At 36.3% G+C, this 22,988-nt stretch overlaps 2 protein-coding genes across 2 annotated transcripts in view; both read left to right on the top strand.

Annotated features, from left to right (window-relative positions):
• LOC306872321 (protein tweety homolog 3-like) overlaps positions 1-17,188 on the top strand; it is a 43,998-nt gene extending 26,810 nt beyond the window's left edge. The window contains exons 6-16 of the mRNA XM_079420823.1: positions 107-327; positions 631-726; positions 2,180-2,252; positions 3,338-3,413; positions 5,214-5,269; positions 5,356-5,448; positions 5,571-5,663; positions 8,583-8,719; positions 10,801-10,980; positions 11,468-11,543; positions 14,103-17,188. Coding sequence (XP_079276949.1) covers positions 107-327; positions 631-726; positions 2,180-2,252; positions 3,338-3,413; positions 5,214-5,269; positions 5,356-5,448; positions 5,571-5,663; positions 8,583-8,719; positions 10,801-10,980; positions 11,468-11,543; positions 14,103-14,276 — 1,275 coding nt within the window. The 3' untranslated portion in view covers positions 14,277-17,188. The remainder of the gene's footprint in view (positions 1-106; positions 328-630; positions 727-2,179; positions 2,253-3,337; positions 3,414-5,213; positions 5,270-5,355; positions 5,449-5,570; positions 5,664-8,582; positions 8,720-10,800; positions 10,981-11,467; positions 11,544-14,102) is intronic.
• A 1,750-nt stretch (positions 17,189-18,938) lies between these two features.
• On the top strand, positions 18,939-20,276 carry LOC306873344 (QRFP-like peptide receptor; the record flags this gene model as incomplete). Its single annotated transcript, XM_079422579.1, has 1 exon — positions 18,939-20,276. The coding sequence occupies one exon, from the start codon at positions 18,939-18,941 to the stop codon at positions 20,274-20,276; it is 1,338 nt and encodes a 445-aa protein (XP_079278705.1).
• Between the last annotated feature and the right edge of the window lie 2,712 nt (positions 20,277-22,988).

Here is a 22,988-nt window from a genome sequence, read left to right as displayed (position 1 = left end):
GTCACTTATGATAGCCTACATTATAACCTGCCAGTTTGATTCAGGGGGCAGAAAAAAAGCATCTGATTTATTGAGCCTAAAATATGTGCTTGTTTATGTGTTTTAGGTATCAGAGAGCACCAGCAGTCTGAATGAAACCCTGCAGGAGGGTTTGGTGCAGCTGGAGACGGTGTACTCCAAGCATACAGACTACCTGTCTATCGTCCAGAAACTGCAGGGTCAGCTGGACGAACTGATCAATCTGATGGTGGAGGTGCCTTTCTGGAGCAGTACGGATCTCTCTCTGGATCACCTGGCATCCATCACTGAGCAGTATGACTGGTACAGGTAATTAAGAAGTCCAATCTAGTCATCTTGCTCTGTGATCATTTGTTTCAACAGTATTACCCAGATAGTATTGGTTTCTAAAATCCTGTATTTTTTTTTTTTTTTTTTTAAGAAGTAGTAGTCTGGCATGACTTGTTTTTGACATAAGAATGACTTAAATGTCCAAAGAAGTAAATTAGAGTTTATGGACACACACAATAAAGTTTCTCAATAATAAAGTCCAGACTTGTTACTGCTTTTGGATGGAGTTATAAAGACATTTCCAGCCATCTGGAAGAGATCATGTGTATGTGTGTTCTGTAGGTGGTTGGGTTATCTGGGTCTGCTGCTCTTTGATGTTTTAATCTGCCTGCTCGTTTTGGTTGGTCTCATACGCAACTCAAGAAGCATCTTAATTAGGTAAGTACAGAAATTATTAACACATGTTTTTAGTTAATATCACACACAATAGCCACCCATCTAATCTATCACAAAATGGTTCCTAAAGAACATTTTCTGTACCTTTAAGAAACAACATATTAATATTGTTTTTCTTTTTTATTTAGTGCCAAAATTTATTATTTTTATTTCTATCCAAAATGACACTATTTTACTCAATATTACCCAATATATATGTATTTATGTGCTGATTTGCTATGTGAAACAGTTGTTATTGTTACCTAAAATGATTAAAACTTGAATTTTCATTAACTAAGATGAAGCTAAAATAAAATATTAGATGAAAAACTTGAACTTACTAAAATTACAAAAGTAAACCTGAATTAAAATGAATGCTAAATAGAAGTATCTAAAAAAAACAAATAGAAATTTTACAAATTTTACTAAACAAAATTTAAAAATGAAAATTGATATGAAAAGCTCATTTAAAGCATTCATAAATACTATATTAGTATATAAATGATACTAAAACAACAGTGTTATAAAATCAAATTTTAATAATATTTATGGTTGTTACTGAATTCGACAGGATGGTTTGAGATGTGACATAACAATATAACCTGGAATTAAACTCTGAGCATGTATCACTAGAATTTAAGGAATATAATTGACTGACTCTTAAAACAAAGAAATAATGTATGTCAGAATGGTGATATGCAAGATCATGTGCTATTTCTGAGAACATCAAAAGGGACTTTCTTGTTTTCCTGGTGGATTGCAGGACGTGCCTCAGGTTAAAATGCACTACCTGAGTTTACAGTTTGGAAATTTCCAGGTTGGAAATCGTTGTGTGAAAATGCCTATTTTTAGCCTGTAACTATGCAAAATTGAGATTTATTCTCTGAAAGCCTTTAGAAATGGTGAGAGAGAGAGAGAGAGAGCACGAATCAGAGAGAGGAGTTGGCAGAGGAGAAAAGGATTCGGGCGAAACAAAATCTATTTAGTCTACTAGGGAGGGTGAAGATCTCCCCTTGATTCACTCTGATTCACTTTTTCACTCCTTCTGCTGCAATTAGACACCTCTTCTGCCGTGTGTTGTGTACATGTGTTTGTTTGCGTTTATATTAGTGTTTGAGGGCGCATGTGTATCTGAAAGCACATTTGGTCAGTGGGAGGTTGTTTGAGTCCCCAGAGATGGTTTCAAACTGGGTTCCTCACCATGAGCATAAACAAGTTTAAAAAGAAACCAACTAGAAAATATCCATCAACAACATAGAAACATTTGGGCTTTGCTCACAGGAATAACTAGACACTCGTTCGAATAGTCCCACCATTAAAAGACTCAAATGACAGGCATTTTGTAGTGAAGAATTAAACACTTTAAAAAAGTGTCCGATTTTTTTCCATTGTAAGCGCATGACTGTAAACACCATTTTTTCATACTGAGTGTGAATTTTCTCTTTCTCTCCTTCAGCGTTTGTTTGCTAGGTGTGCTGACGCTGGTGATCAGCTGGGCTTCACTTGGGCTGGAGTTTTCTGTTGCTGTGGTTAGTATATTAGCAGAAACACCTTTAATTCTCTTCAATTTTATGCCAATATATTTCTGTTTGTTCGAAGGCTGTCTAAGAAGAGTAGAGACAAATTGTGTGGGAATTATTTTCTTTAGGATAATATATAATAAAATAAGTATATACACTACTGTTCAAAGTGTAAGGCCGAAAATATGTTTTTAAAAAGTCTATTCTGTTCTCCAAGGCTGCATTTATTTAATCAATGGTAATACTTGAAAACGCTAATATTGCGAAATATTCTTACAATGTAAAATAACTGCTTTCTATTTTAATATATTTCAAAATTGTATTTATTCCTGTGATGCAAAGCTGAATTTTCAGCATCGTTACTCCAGTCTTCAGTGTCACATTGTCCTTCAAAAATCATTCTAATATGCTGATTTTATGCTGAATATAGTTGTGAAATGTAATATTTTTGCGGAGACTGCAATGCATCATTTTCAGGATTCGCTGATAATCTAATTGACTGCAAACGCTTGAAATTGTAGTATACTGCTGCTCAAAAGTTCAAGGCTGTATTTAGTCGATCAAAAATACAGAAAAAACAATAATTTTGTGAAATCTTATTGCAATTTCTAATATTGGTTTCCTTTTTTAATATACTTTAAAATATAATTTATTGTTTGTGACGCAGCGCTGAGTTTTCAGCATCATTACTCCAGTCCTATAAAAAATATTACAGGTCCTAAAATAAATATGAAGCAGCACAACGGTTTCCAACATTGATTATAAATCAGCATAGGATCATGTGACACTGAAGACTGGAGAAATGATGCTGAATATTCAGCGCTGCGTCACAGAAATAACATATTTTAAAGTATATTAAAATAGAAAACTGTTATTTTAAATTGCAAAAATATTTCACAAAATAACGGGTTTTTTTCTGTATTTTTGATCAAATAGATACAGCCTTGATGAACAGAAGAAACTTAAAAAATCTTACTGATCCCAAACTTTTGAGTATGTTTGAAGTGAGGATTTTAGATTTTGAGTTTGTTTTTGGGCCTGTATTTGAGGGTTTGCTTTGTGTGTGTGTGTGTGTGTGTTGTTCTCTTCCTCAGACTGCCAGTGACTTTTGTATTGCCCCTGACTCTTACATCACCAAAGTGACACGTGAGAACGCCGTTATCAACCAAGGTATGTGCTCCAAAATCAAGTTGAGTTTGTTTGTCTTTCACACAGTTTATGCATGGTTCACTGGGCATTTAGATGCTTGCGACAAATGCTCAGATCACAAAAAAAATCCACAACGGCATACACAATTATATACAGACAGAAACAGATACATAAATTATGTTAACAAAAGTAGTTGGAGTACAGATTACGGATTAAAGAAAGTACTAAATGCAGTTGTTTCTTATTTGCATGTTATTAATTATTTTATATACTGATAATTCAATGTATCATCAAAGACTTGAACTCAATACTCCCCACTGAAAATGTGTATGCTCACAATCACTCTCATTCATTCACTTGAAATGTCTTGGAGCATTGCTATGCAGAGGAGGCTTTCTTAAAGTGTGTTTATGTACAAAGCAGGTTTTGTATCTTGCTCTCAGACCTTGGCTTTCCTGGACAGATATGAATGTCATCGCTAATTAGTTCCCACAGGGAATACGATTCATGACCCTCTCAGTCCCTCTACAACACATTCACAATCAACTCTCATTCACGCTTGCATACACACTTATGTTTCACTGCTGGAAGTATTCATATTTCTCTTTGTTGAAGGTAAAGCAATGGGAGGTGTGTCTGCAGGCCAATAAATCTTGTAAATAATTTGACATCTGTGTATTTACTTCCTCCTGCATATTAATTTTGCTGACACGTAATACACTTCTGTTCAAAAGTTTGGGGTCAATACGATTTTAGAATAAGAAATTAATACTGAATATCTGAAGTGACCGTAAAGATATTTACAGTATAAAGCATTTTTAAAATAACTTTTTTCTGTTCATCAAAGATTCAAAATTCAGCTTTTTCAGCTTTGCTGGAAATAAACAGGAATAAATAGTTTCAAAACATATTAAAATATAAAGTTATTTTAATTTGCAATAATATTTTAAAATATTACTGTTTTTTACTGTATTCTTTTTTTTATGTCTTGGTGAGAAAAAGAGATTATTTCAAACATAAAATATCTTACAGCCCCCAAACTTTTGAATGGTTATGTATGTTAATATATGATATCATGTAAAAGTAGCAAATGATAAATACACAAAATTACTCAAATAAAAAGTTTACACAATATTTATTGAAATTCACTCAAACATACAGTATCTTGAGGCTAAAATTGTGCCATATTGGCCAGTTCGTAGGTTTCTTACAGTTACATTTTATTATTTTTTTCAATTTTTTATCTTCTCCATCTGCACCCGCTATGAGTGTGATGATTTAGATTGTGAGGTTAATTAATCATTAAACCTCTGCCAAATGTCTTTCCACTACTGCTTCTCTCATTCTCTCTCTCTTGTCTCTTTTTCAAACACATGAACACATAGTAATAGGGTTCAGATTCATATAGCGCCTTTACAGTCATCTCCTTCTCACATTCACTCATAATCACACATACACAGAAAATAAACTTGATATCCTAACAAATGAAGCTAGTTGGCATTGTCAGTAATTTCAGCCAGCTGGCTTAGTAAATAATGAACTAGCGGGTCACAGTGACTCAAGAGAGGCAGATGCATGCAGTGCTTCCAACAGATTTACTGCTAAGTTTTGTTAGTTTGCATCGGCTGTTTTCTTTGTAGAGTGATTTCAACAATATATCAGTATCTGATCAAGAATAGCTGTGTATTGATCGACGCAAGACGAGGGGAGTGTTTGGGAAATCTATCATTATGTGATGTCACACATTTGAGGAGTAAAAGAATGAACATATTTATTGGAATTCATATGTATTCGTTATTATCTGTGTTAAATATGTGTTAGATATCCTGCAGTATTATCTGAGGTGCAGCATGGGACAGACCAACCCATTTCAGCAGGTACATAATTACTCTTCCTCTGTTCTCTTTGTCATTGTCTCTCTTGTTCTGTTTCATGAATTATAAATCGGTCCTCTGATTTGCAGAAACTCTCCGGAAGCCATAAAGCTCTTGTGGAGATGCAGGATGATGTTTCCGAGCTCTTGCGCTCAGCTATTCGTGAATTCCCCAAGACTAAGGTGCGAGATTGTGGATGTACTCAGTACTGTACAAGAAACTCAGTACTAAGTACATATTCTGTACTCAGTATATGGATGTTTATTTATTTATGTTCTTTGGCTCTCTATGGGTTGGTTATCAGAGTAACCTAGAGGAGATGCAGGCGGTGTTAAACTCCACTGAAGTCAGTCTCCATCACCTCACTGCCCTGGTCGACTGTCGGAGCCTGCACATGGTACGTGTGTTAACATGAAAAATATATGATTTGTTTTTTTTAGATTACTTCACTTTCAATGTCTTTAAACTGCCAAGTAAATTCTGTGCAATGACAAAATGATACATAAAACTTTTAAAGGCGCTATATAAAATACATTTATTATTATTGGTGTTATTATTATTATTATTATTAAAAGCCATGTTAAAATATGTTGCCTCTGACCCACCTTACCCCCGATATCTGTTTTTTACAAAAACTTTATTAGAATTTTTCAGTGTGGTGGATATCACACCACAACAGTGGGGCAATCAGTTTCACACTATGAGTATTACAATTTATTTTTAATGTTTAAAATTCAAAGTCTAGGTTTGGGATAAGTGCAAAACAATAAAATCTATATGGAAAATGCATTTGAAAAATAGCAAAAAAATGAGAGTGAAATGCATAGTAAAATGTATTCAAGACATATACTACTGTCAGTGCTGGGCAGTAACTAGTCACTACTAGTAACTAGTTACAATAATAATATTACTTTGTGTAGTAACTAGTAGTGTAACTAATTACTAATAAGATTTCAATAATAATATTACAGTTACTATCCATAAAACAGCTAGCTACTTGGTTACTTTTGATGCCTCAACCCCTACTGATTTGAAGCCCAACAATCCAATAATTAATCATTTTATTTTCGTAATTTTCATGACTCATGAACGCATGAAGTCACCAGTGCAGCAGGCAAGCTTGGAAAATGGAAAAGCTTACATTAAACTGATGAAAATGTTGCCATTACATTGATTTTGTGAGAAGAAAAGATGGTCTGAACACCAATGTATAAGTTGTGGCATTATGAAAGTTCTAGCATTACATGGCTTGCCCACCCACATCCCGCTGATCCCGATATATAATTTGTATTACTATTACTATAATTAAAAGTCTTTTTAGGAAACTAAATTAGTTTTTACGAACTTATGTTATTTCTTTTCATAAAATACATAATGAAATATAGTCGTTTATGGGTAACAGAGAAAGTATAGCTACAATTAGCTTCAAGCTACACATGACAATTAATTAGTGTTTGAAATAGCCTAAATTATGACTGCGATCCAATGTAACTTTTGGTCAAATGATGAGGTAGAAATATATTGTTAGTAACATTTCAGAAGAATTTTTGGGTAAGATACGCAATTAAAATTTCTGTGGTGCATGAAGGAAAAGTAATGTAACTAGTAGTGTAGTGTAACTAATTACTGTTGCCAGAAAGTAATAAGTATAATCAGGGTTTGAAATTAACACCCGCCAATGCTTAACCGAGTATGCTTTGCGTCTCTGAGCAACATGGCGGTGTTTCATTCCTGAATGAATCGACCGTTTACGATTTGGTTTAATCACAATGACTCCCTTATTAACAGTGACTTGATGCCACCTACTGGCGGTTAATTTCACATTTACAGTATCTTTTCATTTTTTTAAATAATTTCATATATCAGTATTCAACATTTCATGTTTAAAATATCAAAACATTATTTATGCATTTCTAACTGCAAGTTAAAGCATTCCATGTCCCTCTAAGCTGCATTAACATGTGTAAATACATCTAAATGCCACTTACATTTACATTTATGCATTTAGCAGATGCTTTTATCCAAAGCGACTTACATTGCATTCAAGTTACAGTTTTTACATTTTATCAGCTCTTGCTTTCCCACTTCAGATGCAACTTCTGCAAAGATTAATTTTATTGATACTGATTTCATTTGTTTAGTAAAAGCCTAAATGTGTTGTTATAATTGACTGATTAAATGTAAGAATTTGACTCAAAAGATGATGCACACTTTTGAAAAATTGCTTTATAAAGGTAAAAATGCCCATAAAAGGTAAAAATCTATTTAAACGTATTGGAAAAGATTAATTCTATCACTGCTGTGAACTGACCACACAGATTATGAAGAATATCAAAAATATTCAGGAGCCAGCTGTCCACGGCAGTCCTTAGGATGCCAGCACAATAACACACTCCGCAAAATATCGTCTATCAATAAATTATCTTTATCGATAAAATCCCAGAAAATTGTTTTTTTTTTTATATTTCAATATTACACACCCTTAGTACTGACACAGAATGATTTGCAATGGTCGCTTTGTCACTTCCAGTGTAGACAGCTTCAAGTTGTTGGTTTATTTCCTTTTTTTTTTTTTTTGGCTAGTAGAGGTTATGAATGGCCAGTAACTTAAAAATTTAGTTACCAGATTGGCTGGTGAGTGAAAGTTAATTTCAATCCCCGAGTATAATATTACTTTTGAAAGGCGTAACAAGTAATAAATTACATTTTGTGAGTAACAAGCTCAACACTGACTACCGTTTTTAATTTTTTTAATTTTTTGAGAAATTACATTTCTCAAGTACACATTAAATTGTTTAGTAGTGACAGTAAAGAACTTGTTAATGTTACAAAATGTTTCGATTTCAAATAAATGCTGTTCTTTCGAATTTTCTATTCAGAGAATCTTGAAACAAAGGTATCAAAGATGAATTTTTAAGTGAAGTGAAGTGAAATATAAAAACAATAAGAAATTAATAAATAAAAATAAGAAATAAATAAACAGAGAATAATCAAGTTGAATTTATATAAAATAAAGTTGAATCAATTGTAATATTACTGTAAAATATTACTGTATTTTTATCAAATAAACACAGCCTTAGTGAGCTTGAGATTTCTTTCAAAGACATTAATAATCTTACTGACCCCAAACTTTTGTATTACAAAAAGGGGCATAAAAGTGTTTGAAGTTGAAGGAACACTCGTATATTAGTTCCCATGATTATGCTTGTACTACCTGTGCAAATGCATTTATGTCATTTCCTTTAGAGTGTTGAAAGACTTCCAAAGCAAGACTTTTCATATGACTGTTCATCTTTTTTTTTTCTTTTTCTCACAGGACTATGTGCAGGCTCTGACCGGACTGTGTTACGATGGGGTGGAGGGGCTTATTTATCTGGTCCTTTTCTCATTCGTCACTGCGCTAATGTTTAGCTCCATCATTTGCAGTGTGCCTCACACCTGGCAGAGCAAGAGGTGAGAGGGCAAGGGTCAAAATGCACCAAAAAACAGGGGGTGGGTTGAGGAGGGCAAGGTATGTTAAACGCAGGACCAGTAGCCAGGCAAGGACTTCAGTTCATGGAAAGAGAATTGACTGCCAGTCACGTGTTTTTTTTTTTTAATGCTTTTATTTTCACATCTGCTCCTTCTGTTTTCACATATTAATCATCTTCTCATGACTGTGTGTAGCTTCTGTTGTCTTGTCGTTCATTCCTCATTGTGTCATAGATTTGGAAAACCCACTGCCCTGTAGTATGTGTGAGAGACACACTTGTTTTGTAGTGCTCTATGGGTAACCTAAATATAGCTTATGTAAAAGCAAAATAGTAGTACATTTTGAAAGGAGTATTTTAAATTACGGCGATGGAGGTATTTGTTATTTGACTCTCTGTATAGCATCTGTCTGCAATAACGCTTGTGCAAAGGGAAAGAACAAAGAGACCCTATTCTAAATTCTGTGCAAAGGCAGATTGACATTTCTGTGGAAGATGCTGCCTCCCTTTGGACTATCTTGAAACTGCAAGAAAGGCTTATGTGCATTTGTGAAGAGTATAATCATTATTGGAAATGTTGGTGATGTGATTACTCACCGGGCAAGCTGGTCTGTTAAGAGTTACACGTATGAAAGATATCTTGATCAAAGTGGCATCCAAATCTACACTTTCACAGATCCACTATTTCTTTTTTATTCCCTTTCTTAAATGCGTCCCCCCCCCCCTCTTTTTTACGTTTTAAATCAGAATCATAGTGGTTGTTTGTTGATTTAATGCATGACTCAAATCACTGAGATAACGTTCAAAGGTTGCTGAGGACAATCCATTGGACATGCAATGGAAATCCACAGTAGTTCTTGTGAGATTCTTAAGTTCACTTGATTTGTTTCTGACTAGCATCCATGGCTGTAGGATTGTTTTTTTTTTTCACTGAACAAGCAACTGCATAATAAATGAAATGGAGATGCTGCCCCATTCCAAACTGACCACAAGTCAATTTTTTTGTTGTTGTTTTAGCATCCTGACTGCCAATTTTATGGTTATTCTAAAAATGCCCAGATGACTTAGTTTGGAATATGAGTAATGAGCTTTGTTTTTTCATCAGCTAGCAGATAAACTATTTCCTTATTAGTTTAACCACAACATTCAATATGCCATTAGAAGTCATTAATATGAAAATCAATAGTTAAGGACAACAAGAGCTTGATCTACGTTAGATTTCCCAGTAAACATGCAAAGAGCTCAAATCAATAGTGATTTTAAATAAGTTATTTTAATTTAATATTTATCTTCATATGAATATTATATAAAATATAATAAACACTATTATTCGTATTTGATAAAAATGCAAAATTATTACGATTTAAAATAACAGTTTTCTATTTAAATATATTTTCAAATTTTAAGTTATTCCTGTGATGGCAAAGCTGAATTTTCAGCAGCCATTACTCCAGTCTTCAGTGTCATACTGAATGAATGAGAACGTTCAAATGATTGATTTGAAATATAAATATTTTGTAACATTATAAATGTCTTTACTTTGATCAATTGAATGTGTTTTTGCTGAATAAAAGTGTTCATTTCTTTCAAAGAGTAACTGTTACTCATCCTGGACTTTAACTAGTAGAGTATTTATGATATTTCTATTCAGTCATTACTAAAATATTATGCATGTCCAAAAGAACACATTTTTGGCTAAAAGGTATTGAAAGACTTTTATTTGTTCTACTTGAGGATTTGAGAGAAAATTGTATCTGAATGCATGCATTTCATATAAAGCATGCAATGATTCTAGCTTGAGTAAGATTTTTAAAAAAAATTCTATAATATAATTTTTTACAATAAATACAGTCTTTGAAAAGAATGAAAAAGATGAATCTGAGGAAAACAATTGCATGAAACGTGTCATTTTGCTAGTATCCATCAGTATGCTTTAGAGTCATTTTAGGACTGGCGTGAAAAATGGTTTTAAAGAGATCTTCACTAAGTCTAGTGAGAGGAGAGACCTTTTCCCTCCCCTCTGATCCAGGGGCACATGTTTCACCTGTGCTAATTTGTCCGAAGGTCTGAGGAGGAGGATGGCGATGAGACTTCGGCCACACTCGGCCCGCGAACGCCGCACGATAACCTGTACCGCGTACACATGCCTAGCCTGTACAGCTGTGGCAGCAGCACCTACGGGAGCGAGGCTAGTCTCCCCGCTGCGGCACACACTGTCAGCAACGCACCAGTCACTGAGTACATGTGAGTGTAGCCACGCTAACCTCATCCTAATGCATGGGCTGGATTTGAAGGACCGTACCGGTATTACAGGTCCTGTAGAATAGGCTCGCTAGCCTAGATTACTGCATGGGCTTTGCTCGATTTACTGTAGGCTTCAGATCAGTTGCTAATACTGCATGGGTTTTACTTCTTGATTAAAGTTATTATATCTAGAGCCCCTGAACGGCGTGTAGAAACAAATATAATATGGCATGGGAAGTATAAGTAGATAATTCAGCTTGTGCAATGAGTTTTACTATATGATAGATAATGTTTTACGCAACCCAAGCGATATCTATCATGATCTACGTATATAGTGCATAGTGGTATCACTCAGTGGCTTTGCGTATTACTCCTACCCTGCAGTTCAAAGCTTTCTATCAGATTTGTAAAGTTTAGTGCATCGCGGTGTGGAAATCCCTCCCTTGAAGAGGGAGTCAGAGTAACTGGTATCTCGTTTGTGACGCAGGAGCCAGAATGCTAACTTTCAGACCCCTCGGTGCGAGAACACGCCACTCATTGGCAGAGAATCCCCCCCGCCGTCAGTAAGTGCACAAGCACATTTACACAAACACACATGTTTGTAGGTGTACAGTCGTTATTTAGCGCAGTGTCACACATTCAGTTACTCTTTTAGTAAAAGGAATGGATCTTCTTGAAACCCTGCCCCATGCTTGACATAATTGATTTATATTTCTTTAGATAATCTAGAACACAGGATGTTAGTGTGATGGTATTTATGCTTGTCTATGTATTTACCAGCTTTGACAACTGTAAAATTCACTTTTAGTGTAGTTTTATCATATTGATTACCATTGTCAACTTTGTCACAGACACACACACACACACACACACACATGTAAAGAGCCTTGAAGGTCATTTTGGCAGCCTGTATGCGACGCTAATTATAAGTCCTCACAAACAACATGGTCAAATAGAGCCAGACAAATTAGTCATCATGTGCTTATTTTATTTTCCTTGGAACGTGAAATAAAAGGTTCTCTTTTCCATACAAGAGATGTTAATGGCAATGGGAAGGACGTGGTCCAAACATGACAAAAAAAGGCACCCTAAAAGCTGTTTATACAACAAGTGAAGCCTAGCGATAGCTTTATGTGAGGAAGATAACTAAATAAAATTGTAAGATATCATTACACTTTAATTTACTCTATATTTTCAATACAATATCTCATCAATACCATTGGGTATTATTATTACAAACATGAATGTGCAATTCTATAATTATCTGTCCACAAAAGTTGGAAATCTTGGAAATATGAAAACTATTTGCAACATATTGCAATTCCAAATGCACGTTAAACTCACACAACATGCAAAGATGGAGTTTGCGGCATTTACTGTGAACGGAGCCACTCTGAGATTGTAAAAACGCTGGATCATGAGCTGCTAGCGTGTAAAAATAGCGAAGCGCTTCACTCTGAAACATACAGTGCAACTGAATATATACTTAATTCATTAAAATACACTGTCACCTTGATGTCAGAGTGAGGAGAAAGCGCAGTTGGTACCAATTTACTGGCGCTGTGGAAAACGAGCATTGAAACCCTTTCAAATGTTCAGATTCTACATGTATCCAAAACTGATACATCTAATATTAGTTAAATATAAAAGGAAGATTTTCTGCAAATAACAACTTAAATTTCAGTCTCTTCTCTCAAAGCTATTGTACACCTTCATGAGATTTGTAATATAATACATTGTTAGTATAGACTACTTTTAGGGTATATTTATGGCCTTTGTTTGTCATTTTTTGGTGCTTAACAGCGTCCATTTCCATTCATGTGCATTGTATGAAAAAGGGCTGCATGAACATTTTGCTAAATTTCACCTCTTGTGTTCTATAGAAGATAATTTGTATGGGTTTGGAGTAAATGGTGGTAGAGATTGCATTTTGGGTGAACTATTTCTTAAAAATGTATTCCGATATGTCATTTATTTCTCCTCTTACTTTTAAGTCAAGTCCCCTCACTGAGTGGAAGTGGGTTTTGCAATGTTACAGAATCCTGGAGTTTGCATGATTGCATGTATAGTCAATGGCGAGACCAGAGAATGCTTTTCCTGGTTCATACGTGGTGAATAGGGGAGCACGGTACTCTTTTGAAGGGGCAGGGCAGCTCTTTTAATCAGACTTGGCATGCGAGGGGATCTTTCATTCTCCCACGAGTTTGAGTTCAGTAAACGAGAACACTCAGACCTCTTCAAAGCGCCGCTCTCGCTCCGCCTAACTTCCTAGGTGTTTTTTTTCTTCTCCTTTTGATTTTGTGTTTACGGGCCCTGGACTTGACGCATGCGTATTCAAACTCCAGACTGGAGAGACCACCCAAGAAACCATGTTTCTTTGAAAGGATGTAATCTGATTCTCAATAATGCCATGGTCCAGGATGCTGCTTTTTGGTGCCTGTTCTTGCCGGAATTGGAATTGCCGATATATTATGGAATAGTCTCTCCTTCTCTGGATTTTATGATTCAAAATATGCATGAATTTTGTCTCTTTCTCACCCATCTGAAAAACATCCCTCATGCATGTCTGTTTGGTAAAGTGTCTCACAGTATAACCCCACCCCTAAACAGCTGTTAATATAATCCCACATATAGCTGCATTATCTATATGTGTCATTCTCATCTACTCTTCTTTTTTTTCCCCCTATTTGTCATGGCCTTAACTTTTCTTCCTTTCATTCATTTTCACATTAATTGCACTCTTTTTAATCGAACTTGCACTTAAAAGCCGATCGTGAGGAGAAAAGTATCTTATAATGATTATATGCTTCATCACAGTAACTCTTGGCTTTAAGAAACCATCAGGCTGTCCAAATGACTGTCAGTTTGTCTGTTAAACATGTGAGTGAGTTAGTGAGAACGACAGAATGATGTTCATATTTATATGTGCTTCATGTTTGTAAGAGCTACAGCTATACTCTGTCCTAATGCCATTTAGACGCTGTAACTTTTCCTCACTTTGACTAAATAATCGTGCCACATTAGGAAAAAAGTTTTTATTTCGTATTGTGAAAATAATTCTTCAGAATGATGTGATGGTGTCTTCCTTCCCCTTTTCCTTGTTTTCTCACCCTGTTTTGCAGTACACCTCAAGCATGAGAGCCAAATATCTGGCAACCAGCCACCCAGACCAATCCAGGCCATCAGAATCCCAGAATGGTCTGGAGCCCAACATGCGACCAGACCTAACCAGCCGTTCAGCTCCAAACAGCCGACCAAATTCAGCTATCCACCGACCCCACTCCGCCATCCATTAACTATCTTAGAAAGCGTAACCAATAGTCATCTACCTGTCAGGTCCACCAGTACGAAGTTTGTCTCCACCTTGATGTTCAGCCCTAACATCTTTATTTGATTGGAATCGGTCATCCATGCTTACCTACTTGGGCTTCTTAAAGACTCCATTATGCCAAATTTGATTCAAACTGCCATTTTTTTACTCCCCTAATCATCACAGCAACTACACTGCCCTCTTCTGGAGGACTCCTCTCAGTCGTCAGCACAGTAGCTCCCATACTACACTTACAGAGATTCTCTCAGGGCAGCCATATTGGCAAGGACTGCAGGACCACATTATCACAGGATAATGGTTTATACCACTCATTTTTAAATCTCTTGCCTTGCTGTGCAAGAAATGTCACTATGACATTTGATTTTATGATGGAGTTCTATTTTTAAGTGTTTTGCAAGATTACATATAGTTTAACAAGGTTTTAAAGATGCAGCTTTTGCGCTTTCTCTGCAGTTCCTGACAATATGGCAGCATTCTACTACTACAGCCACAATCCAAGGTATTTATCATTGCTATTTGATGTTAACGGAGAAATTTACTCGTTTACAAATGTTCATGAGTTAACTGAATCACATACTTGTGAGTCTGGTTAAACAAACGTTCCTGTCATGAAAGGCCACTCTTTGTATTTACAGTACAGTGTAATCTATGGTGTACCACAGTGTGAACTGACAGCCATCAAGCCTTGGAGCCATTATGCACATTCAGTATCTTATTCTAGAAGGGAAACAGTTGCACGGCACACTATCGGTGTGTTTGTGTGCGTGGCGTGTTTGCCTTGTGCATTAGTGAGTGTGTTTTAAAACAGCACAACTCACGAGCTTTGCTCTTTGTAAATAGTAAGTGTTTTTGTACTTTAAAAAAGGTCTAAATGATCAACACTACAAACTCAGTGCACTAATCTTCTGTGTAACAGTGCAGTGCAACATTTGCCGTGGCTTAGAGCTGCAGTGGAAGAATACCTGTAAGAAAAAAATTGTCAATGAACTCTGTGATGAAATAATAGTACATGTTTTGTAGACATATCACTTGAATTTGTGAATACACTTGTGGGTGCTCGTGTGTATGTGCACACTTTAAATGTGAATATTTCTAACGGAGGAAAATTTGCTCAGAGTGAAAAAGGTGAAGAAGGGATACCTGGACAAAAAGAGAAATGCCTCCCCACTGCCCCACATGTAAATTATTATTTTTTTTCCTGCAGGCTTGTCGTCCAGGCTTCACGTTCTTTAGCAGGAGATTTTTGTTTTGTAGTGAATCAGAATTGATTTTCACCACGGACAGCCTTTTTCCTTATTTCTGTTTAACATTAATGGGGAAACACTTCTCTGTGGTGTTGATGGATCTGCAATATGGACACTGGACTTGTGCCACTAACAGGACTTGTGGTTTCGACAACTTTCCGTAGGAGAAAGGTTAAAGAAACTAATTCTGAAGAAGGAAAAAAGCGACGGGGACAATGAAACTAAGGAAATTTCCTTCTTGTCATGCAGTCACTAAGTAAGACTTGTGTGGATGTAGTGTAAGATAACCTAGCTGTCTTTACCAAGTGCAGTATTGTTGGTTTCATTTACTTGCATCCAGTGTCATAAGGCTGACATAACAGTGTTAGACGTTGTCATGGCGCCAGTCAACCGCTAATGTTATCATGCATAAGATGTGGTATCTAATGCCACTTTTAAAACATCGCACCTTGATTCTTGAACGTAGGTGTTCTTTTGATATTAATAAATATCATTAATTACATTAGCGGGTAGAAATGCCATTTTAAACTGGAAAATGCTATAATGCTGTATCTTTTATGACTTTGTGACACCCTCAGTCAATTGAAGTTGCGTGTTGTTTGAATTATCTTTTTGTGTAACGCAAGTGGACGCTGTCTTTGGATGCCAGCAGGAAAGGGCTTGTATCCCTAAACCTCAAAGATCATGCACAGACGTGCTTTGACCATGTAGTGTCAGGCAACCACTAAAGTTACAATCCTAGAAAAACACTCATGCACAAAAAGAGTCAATGCAACACTAGACGTTTCACATAAACACTGAATATTAGAGAAAGTGAATTATTTTGTAAGCAACACAAATGGATACACATGCACCTTGCCACTCAATAGACACAATGTAAAATTGCTCTGAAATATGCGAGTCTTTTTACAGTATTTACGTGTATTCAACAACTAACCATCATATAGAGACAATCCAAATGTTCGCATCTATGATTCTGTATCATATAATGCAATTGCATGAGTGAAGGAAATATGAGGAAGAAATATTCTGCCTTTCTTAACATTTTCATACAGTAACCTTTCTTTCTGTAAATGTACACCTTTTTTTTTAGCGTATTCTTGTTAGCTTTCTATTGTATAGATCATAACAAATGAGCCTACTCACTCCTTTCTAAATGTGAATAAGAATGATTCGTCATAAATTGATGTTTTGATAACAATTCTTATGGATTTTTTCATGTTTTTTATGTTTTTTCATTTGTGATTAAGATGTTGTACATGTCAGAAAAAAATGATTTTCTGAGCCTGGATTCAATGTTTTAATAATATATTAAAATGAACTTATCTGGTGCAGGGTGTTGAGCATCAGTGCCTGAAGAAGAGAAAAATAAAATCACCTGGTCAAGGTATGCATTTATCAAGATATGCTAAAAAAAAAAAAAAGGTCCTGGAATCTTGATGCATAAAATGGAAAGACATAAGCTATGAACGAATGCCAAAGTTCTGAACAGAATTTGTACACTTGTTTGTTTGGAAACTGCATGAAATATGTGAGAGGAAGTACATTTTAAAAAAAGACCCATGTTGTAGTATAACTTAAAAAAATGCAGTTGGGCTGCAAATAAACCGCTATATGTTTAAATGCCATATAGAAAAGTAGTCTAAACTTGTGTGTTCTTCCTGGGTTGCTGTATATACCCAAATACATGTCTCTTTATTTCCTTGAGTTGGTCAGTTGACCATTACTTTGAGTTCCAAACCTGTATGTCTTTGTTCAGCTGAACACAAAGGAAGATATTCTGAAGAATGTGGGAAACAGAGCAGTTCTGGGGCACCATTGACTTCCATAGTATTTTTTTTTTCCTACTATGGAAGTCAATGGTGCCCCAAAACAGCCTGGTTACAAACTTTCTTCAAAATATCTGCCTTAGTGTTTGGCAGAACAAAGAAATTCATACAGGTTTGGAACTACTAGAGGGTGAGTAAATGATGACAGAATTTTCACTTTTGGGTGAACTATCCCTTTAAATCATTTTGATATATGCTACCAGATTTACTTGAACTTTTGTATGTCTCCGACTTTATTTGAGTCTTGGTTCTTTAAATGAAGTTATGGTCCAGCGCATCTGACTGTAAGATATGGTTGTAATTGCATCTGTATCACAGCGGTTAGACGAATAATGCCCCAGAGAAACTGTATCAGTGACTTGATGCTGCCGCGAGGGGGCGCATGCGCGCAGCGCTCGAACACACTTAAAGACTAAGCTTGAACCTCATCCGATAACTCTTCTACTTTACCAGAGGACGTGAACAGGTAACTGATGCATCACAGCGCTGGATTTAATGGAAGTGCATTTGCTGGAAAATGTACGTTGATCTTTACCTGGAGGATATATTTTAACTTTTGACCCACTGGAAGATACTGTGTTTTGTCTAAGTAAGTACCAATTTCTAATTCAACTGTAATTAGCTGTGTACTGTGTCGACTGGTGAATATGCGTCGTAGTTTTAAAATATATTCATTTTATATTAAATTATTATTATTGATAGCATTAACATTTTAATCGAGGGTTAGCTGCTTATGAACAATACTAACTCTTTTAAATCAATCTGAAATTTTCCTTTGTCAGCATACATATTATTATAAAATATTGTAGTTTATATACAAAACAAAAATAAAGTAAAATAAAAATGCGAGTTTTAATGAATCACTGTATTTAATTACACTGCAGTGTGTACCATTCATACTTCAACATGAGTGTATATCAGTTTGATAGGTGAATTGGTAAACATTATGCTATTTTTATTGCTTTCATTTACAATATATAAACCTATCAGATTTTAAATTGCTAGCAGCAGTAAATTAGCAGAGTTTAATGTGGGAATTTCAGCTGCCCTTATACACACTGAAAGTATGAATAAATGAAAGGATTTTGAAAGCTTTTACTTGTGAGCATTTGTGGTTTTTCTCCTTTCTTTTCAGGGATATGTGAATATGTGTAGTCTGTGCGTGTATATTTACGTGTGTGTATTTTTTCAGGTCATACGTGACACAGATTACCTTAAGGTTTGGAGGAAGAAGAAAAAAGAACGAAGAGGAGATCCACTTATTAGATAAAGAAGAGGGTCTTCTATGCTTTTGATGTCATCTGTATTGTCTGGGAAGATAAAAGTGAATACTGAATTTGGTACTGAGTGGAGGAAGAGATTAGTTTTGAGTATTTAAAACGACGAAGGAAGAATAATGGATTTGAGATTTCATTGTCTTCAAGCTTTCTTACGCTTAAATGGAAACTTTGGCACCTGAAAAGTAAATTAAAAATATGTAGTTTTAGTTACATTGGTTTAGTTATGATGTAGTTCAGTGATCGTTCACCCACTCAACATCACGGGAAAACCACTATGAATCTGACCCCAGATCAGCCACCAACCCTGCTCTACAACCTTCCCAGGGCATTGGACCTTCAGCGTGAACCACAAAACAAGAGCAGGTCGGCTCCAGCCAGCTTCTTCAACAGCACCTTCCTTTTCCAGGATAATGCAGCTTTAGAATGGCAACTGTTCCTCACCATTCAAGAGCCTGGCACCATTATCTTGACTGTCCTGTACTCTATTTCCTTCCTTGTGGGTTTTTTTGGGAATGTCATGTCTCTCAAAGTCTTACTGGGCCAGCATGGAAGCATGCGACTGTCTGGTGCTAGCGCCACCCGTTGCCTGCTGATAAACTTAGCTGTGTGTGACCTGGCAGTGGTTTGCGTGTGCATGCCTGTCACCCTGGGCCACCGCATCTATACGCCATGGGTGTACGGTGACTTTTTATGTCGGGCGGTGCCCTTCACGCAAGCGGTGTCTGTTTCCGCCAGTGTCCTGAGCATCACGGTCATCAGCATCAGTCGGTACTATGCAGTTCACTCACCGCTACAATCCCGCGCCTACTTCACTCGTCGACGCATCCTCGCCTCTGTCACACTCGTGTGGCTTGTCTCTTCAGTGATCTGCATGCCAGTCGTAATAGTTACCAGGCGCGATGAAGTAGCTTTGATCGAAGGGCTGGCCATCGTGTTGCCCGTCTGTGGAGAGGTATGGCCTCAGCCACGCTTGCGACAGGCATACAATGTCCTGCTGTTCAGCGCCCTCTACTGCCTGCCTGTTGGGTTTAATCTCACTCTAGCCTTCCTCACATGTCGTCGGCTGCGTAGCACTGGTTCTGAGGGACGGTTCACAGAGTTGGACCCCCGTTCCCAGGCACTTCATGAAACAAGGCTGCAGGGGCGTAGGCAGATCGCACGTATGGTCGCAGCTTTGGTGCTGCTCTTCGCTCTGTCTTGGTTGCCAATGTATGTGACTGATATTTGGCTGGACCTTGAGTTGCGCCATCCACCAGATTGGCTCCTTCAGACCAGACCCTTTGCACAATGGTTGGGCCTCACCAACTCTTCTCTCAACCCTTTTTGCTACTGCTTCATTGGTGACCTCCACCGCTCAGCCAAGGCTTTGCGTTTGCGCCTCTGCGGCCCGTCCCCGGCCTCGGCGTTAGCACTGGCTTCTCTCCCGAAAATATTCAACCTGCAGAATCAAGATAAGTCTCAAGTGGGTGCCGCTGACAACTCAACCAACTCCTGCGGGGAGGATGTTGGGAACTTGAATCTGTCGATGTGGTGGACTCAGTCTCGCACATGTGAGTCAATGAGCTTGCCTTACCACTTAGGAATGACTGAGGCAATTACACTGGATACATAGCAGGTCTGATTCACTGCTGTGGACATTTGCTCTCAGATGTGTTGTGTTTTGGATTTAAAGGATTAGTTCACTTTAAAAAAACTTTTGCTGATAATTTACTCACCCCCATGTCATCCAAGATGTCCATGTCTTTCTTTCGTCAGTCGAAAAGAAATTAAGGTTTTTGATGAAAACATTTCTCCATATAATGAACTTCAATGGGACCCAAACGGTTCAAGGTCCAAATGACAGTTTCAGCTTCAAAGGGCTTTAAACGATACCAGACGATGAATAAGGGTCTTATCTAGCGAAACGATCGGTCATTTCAAAAATAAATAAAAAAGTTTAAGTTTTATAAGCACAAATGCTCGCCTTGCTCTGTTCTGTGATGCGCGTTCGTGACGTCACGTAATACACAATGACGTGGAAAAGGTCACGGTTGACTTAGGCGGAAGTACCGAGTCAGTAGGCTTTTTAATATTAAAACACCCAGGATACGCACACGAAATGGGCATTTTAAACGATAAACTGACACAAAGACATTTGAATATGTGTATATGGTCCTCCTTCCGCACATTTGTAAACACTGACTCGGTACTTCCGCCTAAGTCAACCGTGACCTTTTCAACGTAATTGCGTATTACGTGACGTCGTGAACGCGCATCACAGAACAGAGCAAGGCGAGCATTTGTGCTTATAAAACGTAAACTTTTTTATTTATTTTTGAAATGACCGATCGTTTCGCTAGATAAGACCCTTATTTATCGTCTGGTATCGTTTAAAGCCCTTTGAAGCTGCACTGAAACTGTCATTTGGACCTTGAACCGTTTGGGTCCCATTGAAGTTCATTATATGGAGAAATGTTTTCATCAAAAACCTTAATTTCTTTTCGACTGAAGAAAGAAAGACGGACATCTTGGATGACATGGGGGTGAGTAAATTATCAGCAAAAGTTTTTTTAAAAGTGAACTAATCCTTTAAGGGTTAGTTTGCAGAGAAATCATTTACTTACTCACATGTCGTTTCAAACCTGCATGACTTATTTTCATTTGTGAAACACAAATGATGATATTTTGTTCGTATAATGAAAGTCAGTGGGGTCTAAACAACATTTGACTTTGAACTTTGGCCACTGACTTTCATTGTATAGACAATAATAAAATAATAATAATAAAATCAGTAAGACATTTTCAGAATATGTTCTTTTGTCTTCCACAAAGAAAAATCATACAGGTTTGTAATGTCACGAGGGTGAGTAAATGATGATGAATTCTCATTTTTGGAGGAACTATCTCTTCATGTTTTGGAAAATAACTTTAAAGGACTGAGGACAAAATGGCAAACAGACATTTTTTTGGATACTTGTCTGATTTTATTTAACGGTTCTTTACAATGTTCTCAAGTGGGAATGGGCCGGTCATGTGTGAGGATTGAGTTTCTTTTTAACTTTGTACATTTGTTGAAATTGTTTAACAGCAAAGGGATTAAACATTTCATATTGCAGGTGGAGTAGATGTAACTCTGTTTAGATCTGCTGTAAATGTGCTAATAATATGTAATAAATATCTTGCCATTGAAATATATGTACAATGTGTTGCTAAGTTTTGCCTAGAGCAGTGTCTTAAGATAAACCAAGTTTAACATCATTAAATGTCTGGCGGAGCGGTTTAATTAAAATGATCTTCTGAGTGAAACCCAGGCACGTATACGCAGATTACGCACTCACACCTACAGTCTTTGGTGAAGAAACACATGGAAATGCCTTTCTGTGAACACTCGCGGCTTCCCACCTCCTCTTCTAAATGTGGAAACCATCTGCATCTCAAGTCATCACCCTCTTCTAAGTGTTATCTTGCTGAAATCAAAGCAGAAACTTTAAACTACACACCCATTCAAAAGTTTGAGGTCAGATTTTTTAAAGAAGTTGATCATTTTATTCAGGATGCATTAAATTGATCAAATGTGACAAAGATTCTTACATTGTTACAAAAATATTTTGTTATAAATATTTTGTTCTTTTGAGCTTTCTAGTCATCAAAGAATGTATCAATGTTTCCACTAAAATATTAGGCAGCATAACTGTTTTCAACATTGATGACATTGTTTGAGCACCAAATCATCAATGACTTCTGAAGGATCATGTGACACTGAAGACTGGAGTAATAATAAAATTTAGTTTTATCATCACAGCAATAAATTACATTTTAAAATAGCTATATTTAAATAGAAATCAGTCATTTAAATTGCAGTAATATTTCACAATATTACTGTTTTTACTGTATTATTGATCAAATAAATGCAGCCTTGGTGGGCAAAAGAAACCTCTTTCAAAAATGTAAAAATCTGACTGGTTGTTTTATAGAAATTAAAATCACATGAAAATTACACCAAATTTGAGGTCACAAAATATTTTTTGGTTTGGATAATATTTTTGGCTTAATTTTAAATCAAATCTGAGACTCTTTCTTTCTTGCTTTTTTCCTGCACTACATTGTGAAAAAAATTGGCTTTGCACTTTAATATTCTGTGAGGAGAAATGCCCTCTGGTGATAATATTCAATATTTTATTGACTTGGAAATGTTATAGCAGCAGTTGCATAAGAGGCTACAGTAACTAAAAAGAAATTTGACAGGTATGATGGAAGCAGCCCTATTAGTGAAATAAAAAAAATAAAATTTCATTGTTTTAAATGTTTCAGTCATTAGCTGACAAAACATCAATTCAATTTTGCT

Source organism: Barbus barbus (assembly GCF_936440315.1).
Source record: "Barbus barbus genome assembly, chromosome: 7".
Lineage (NCBI taxonomy): Eukaryota > Metazoa > Chordata > Actinopteri > Cypriniformes > Cyprinidae > Barbus > Barbus barbus.
This window is presented reverse-complemented; position numbering and strand designations above follow the sequence as displayed.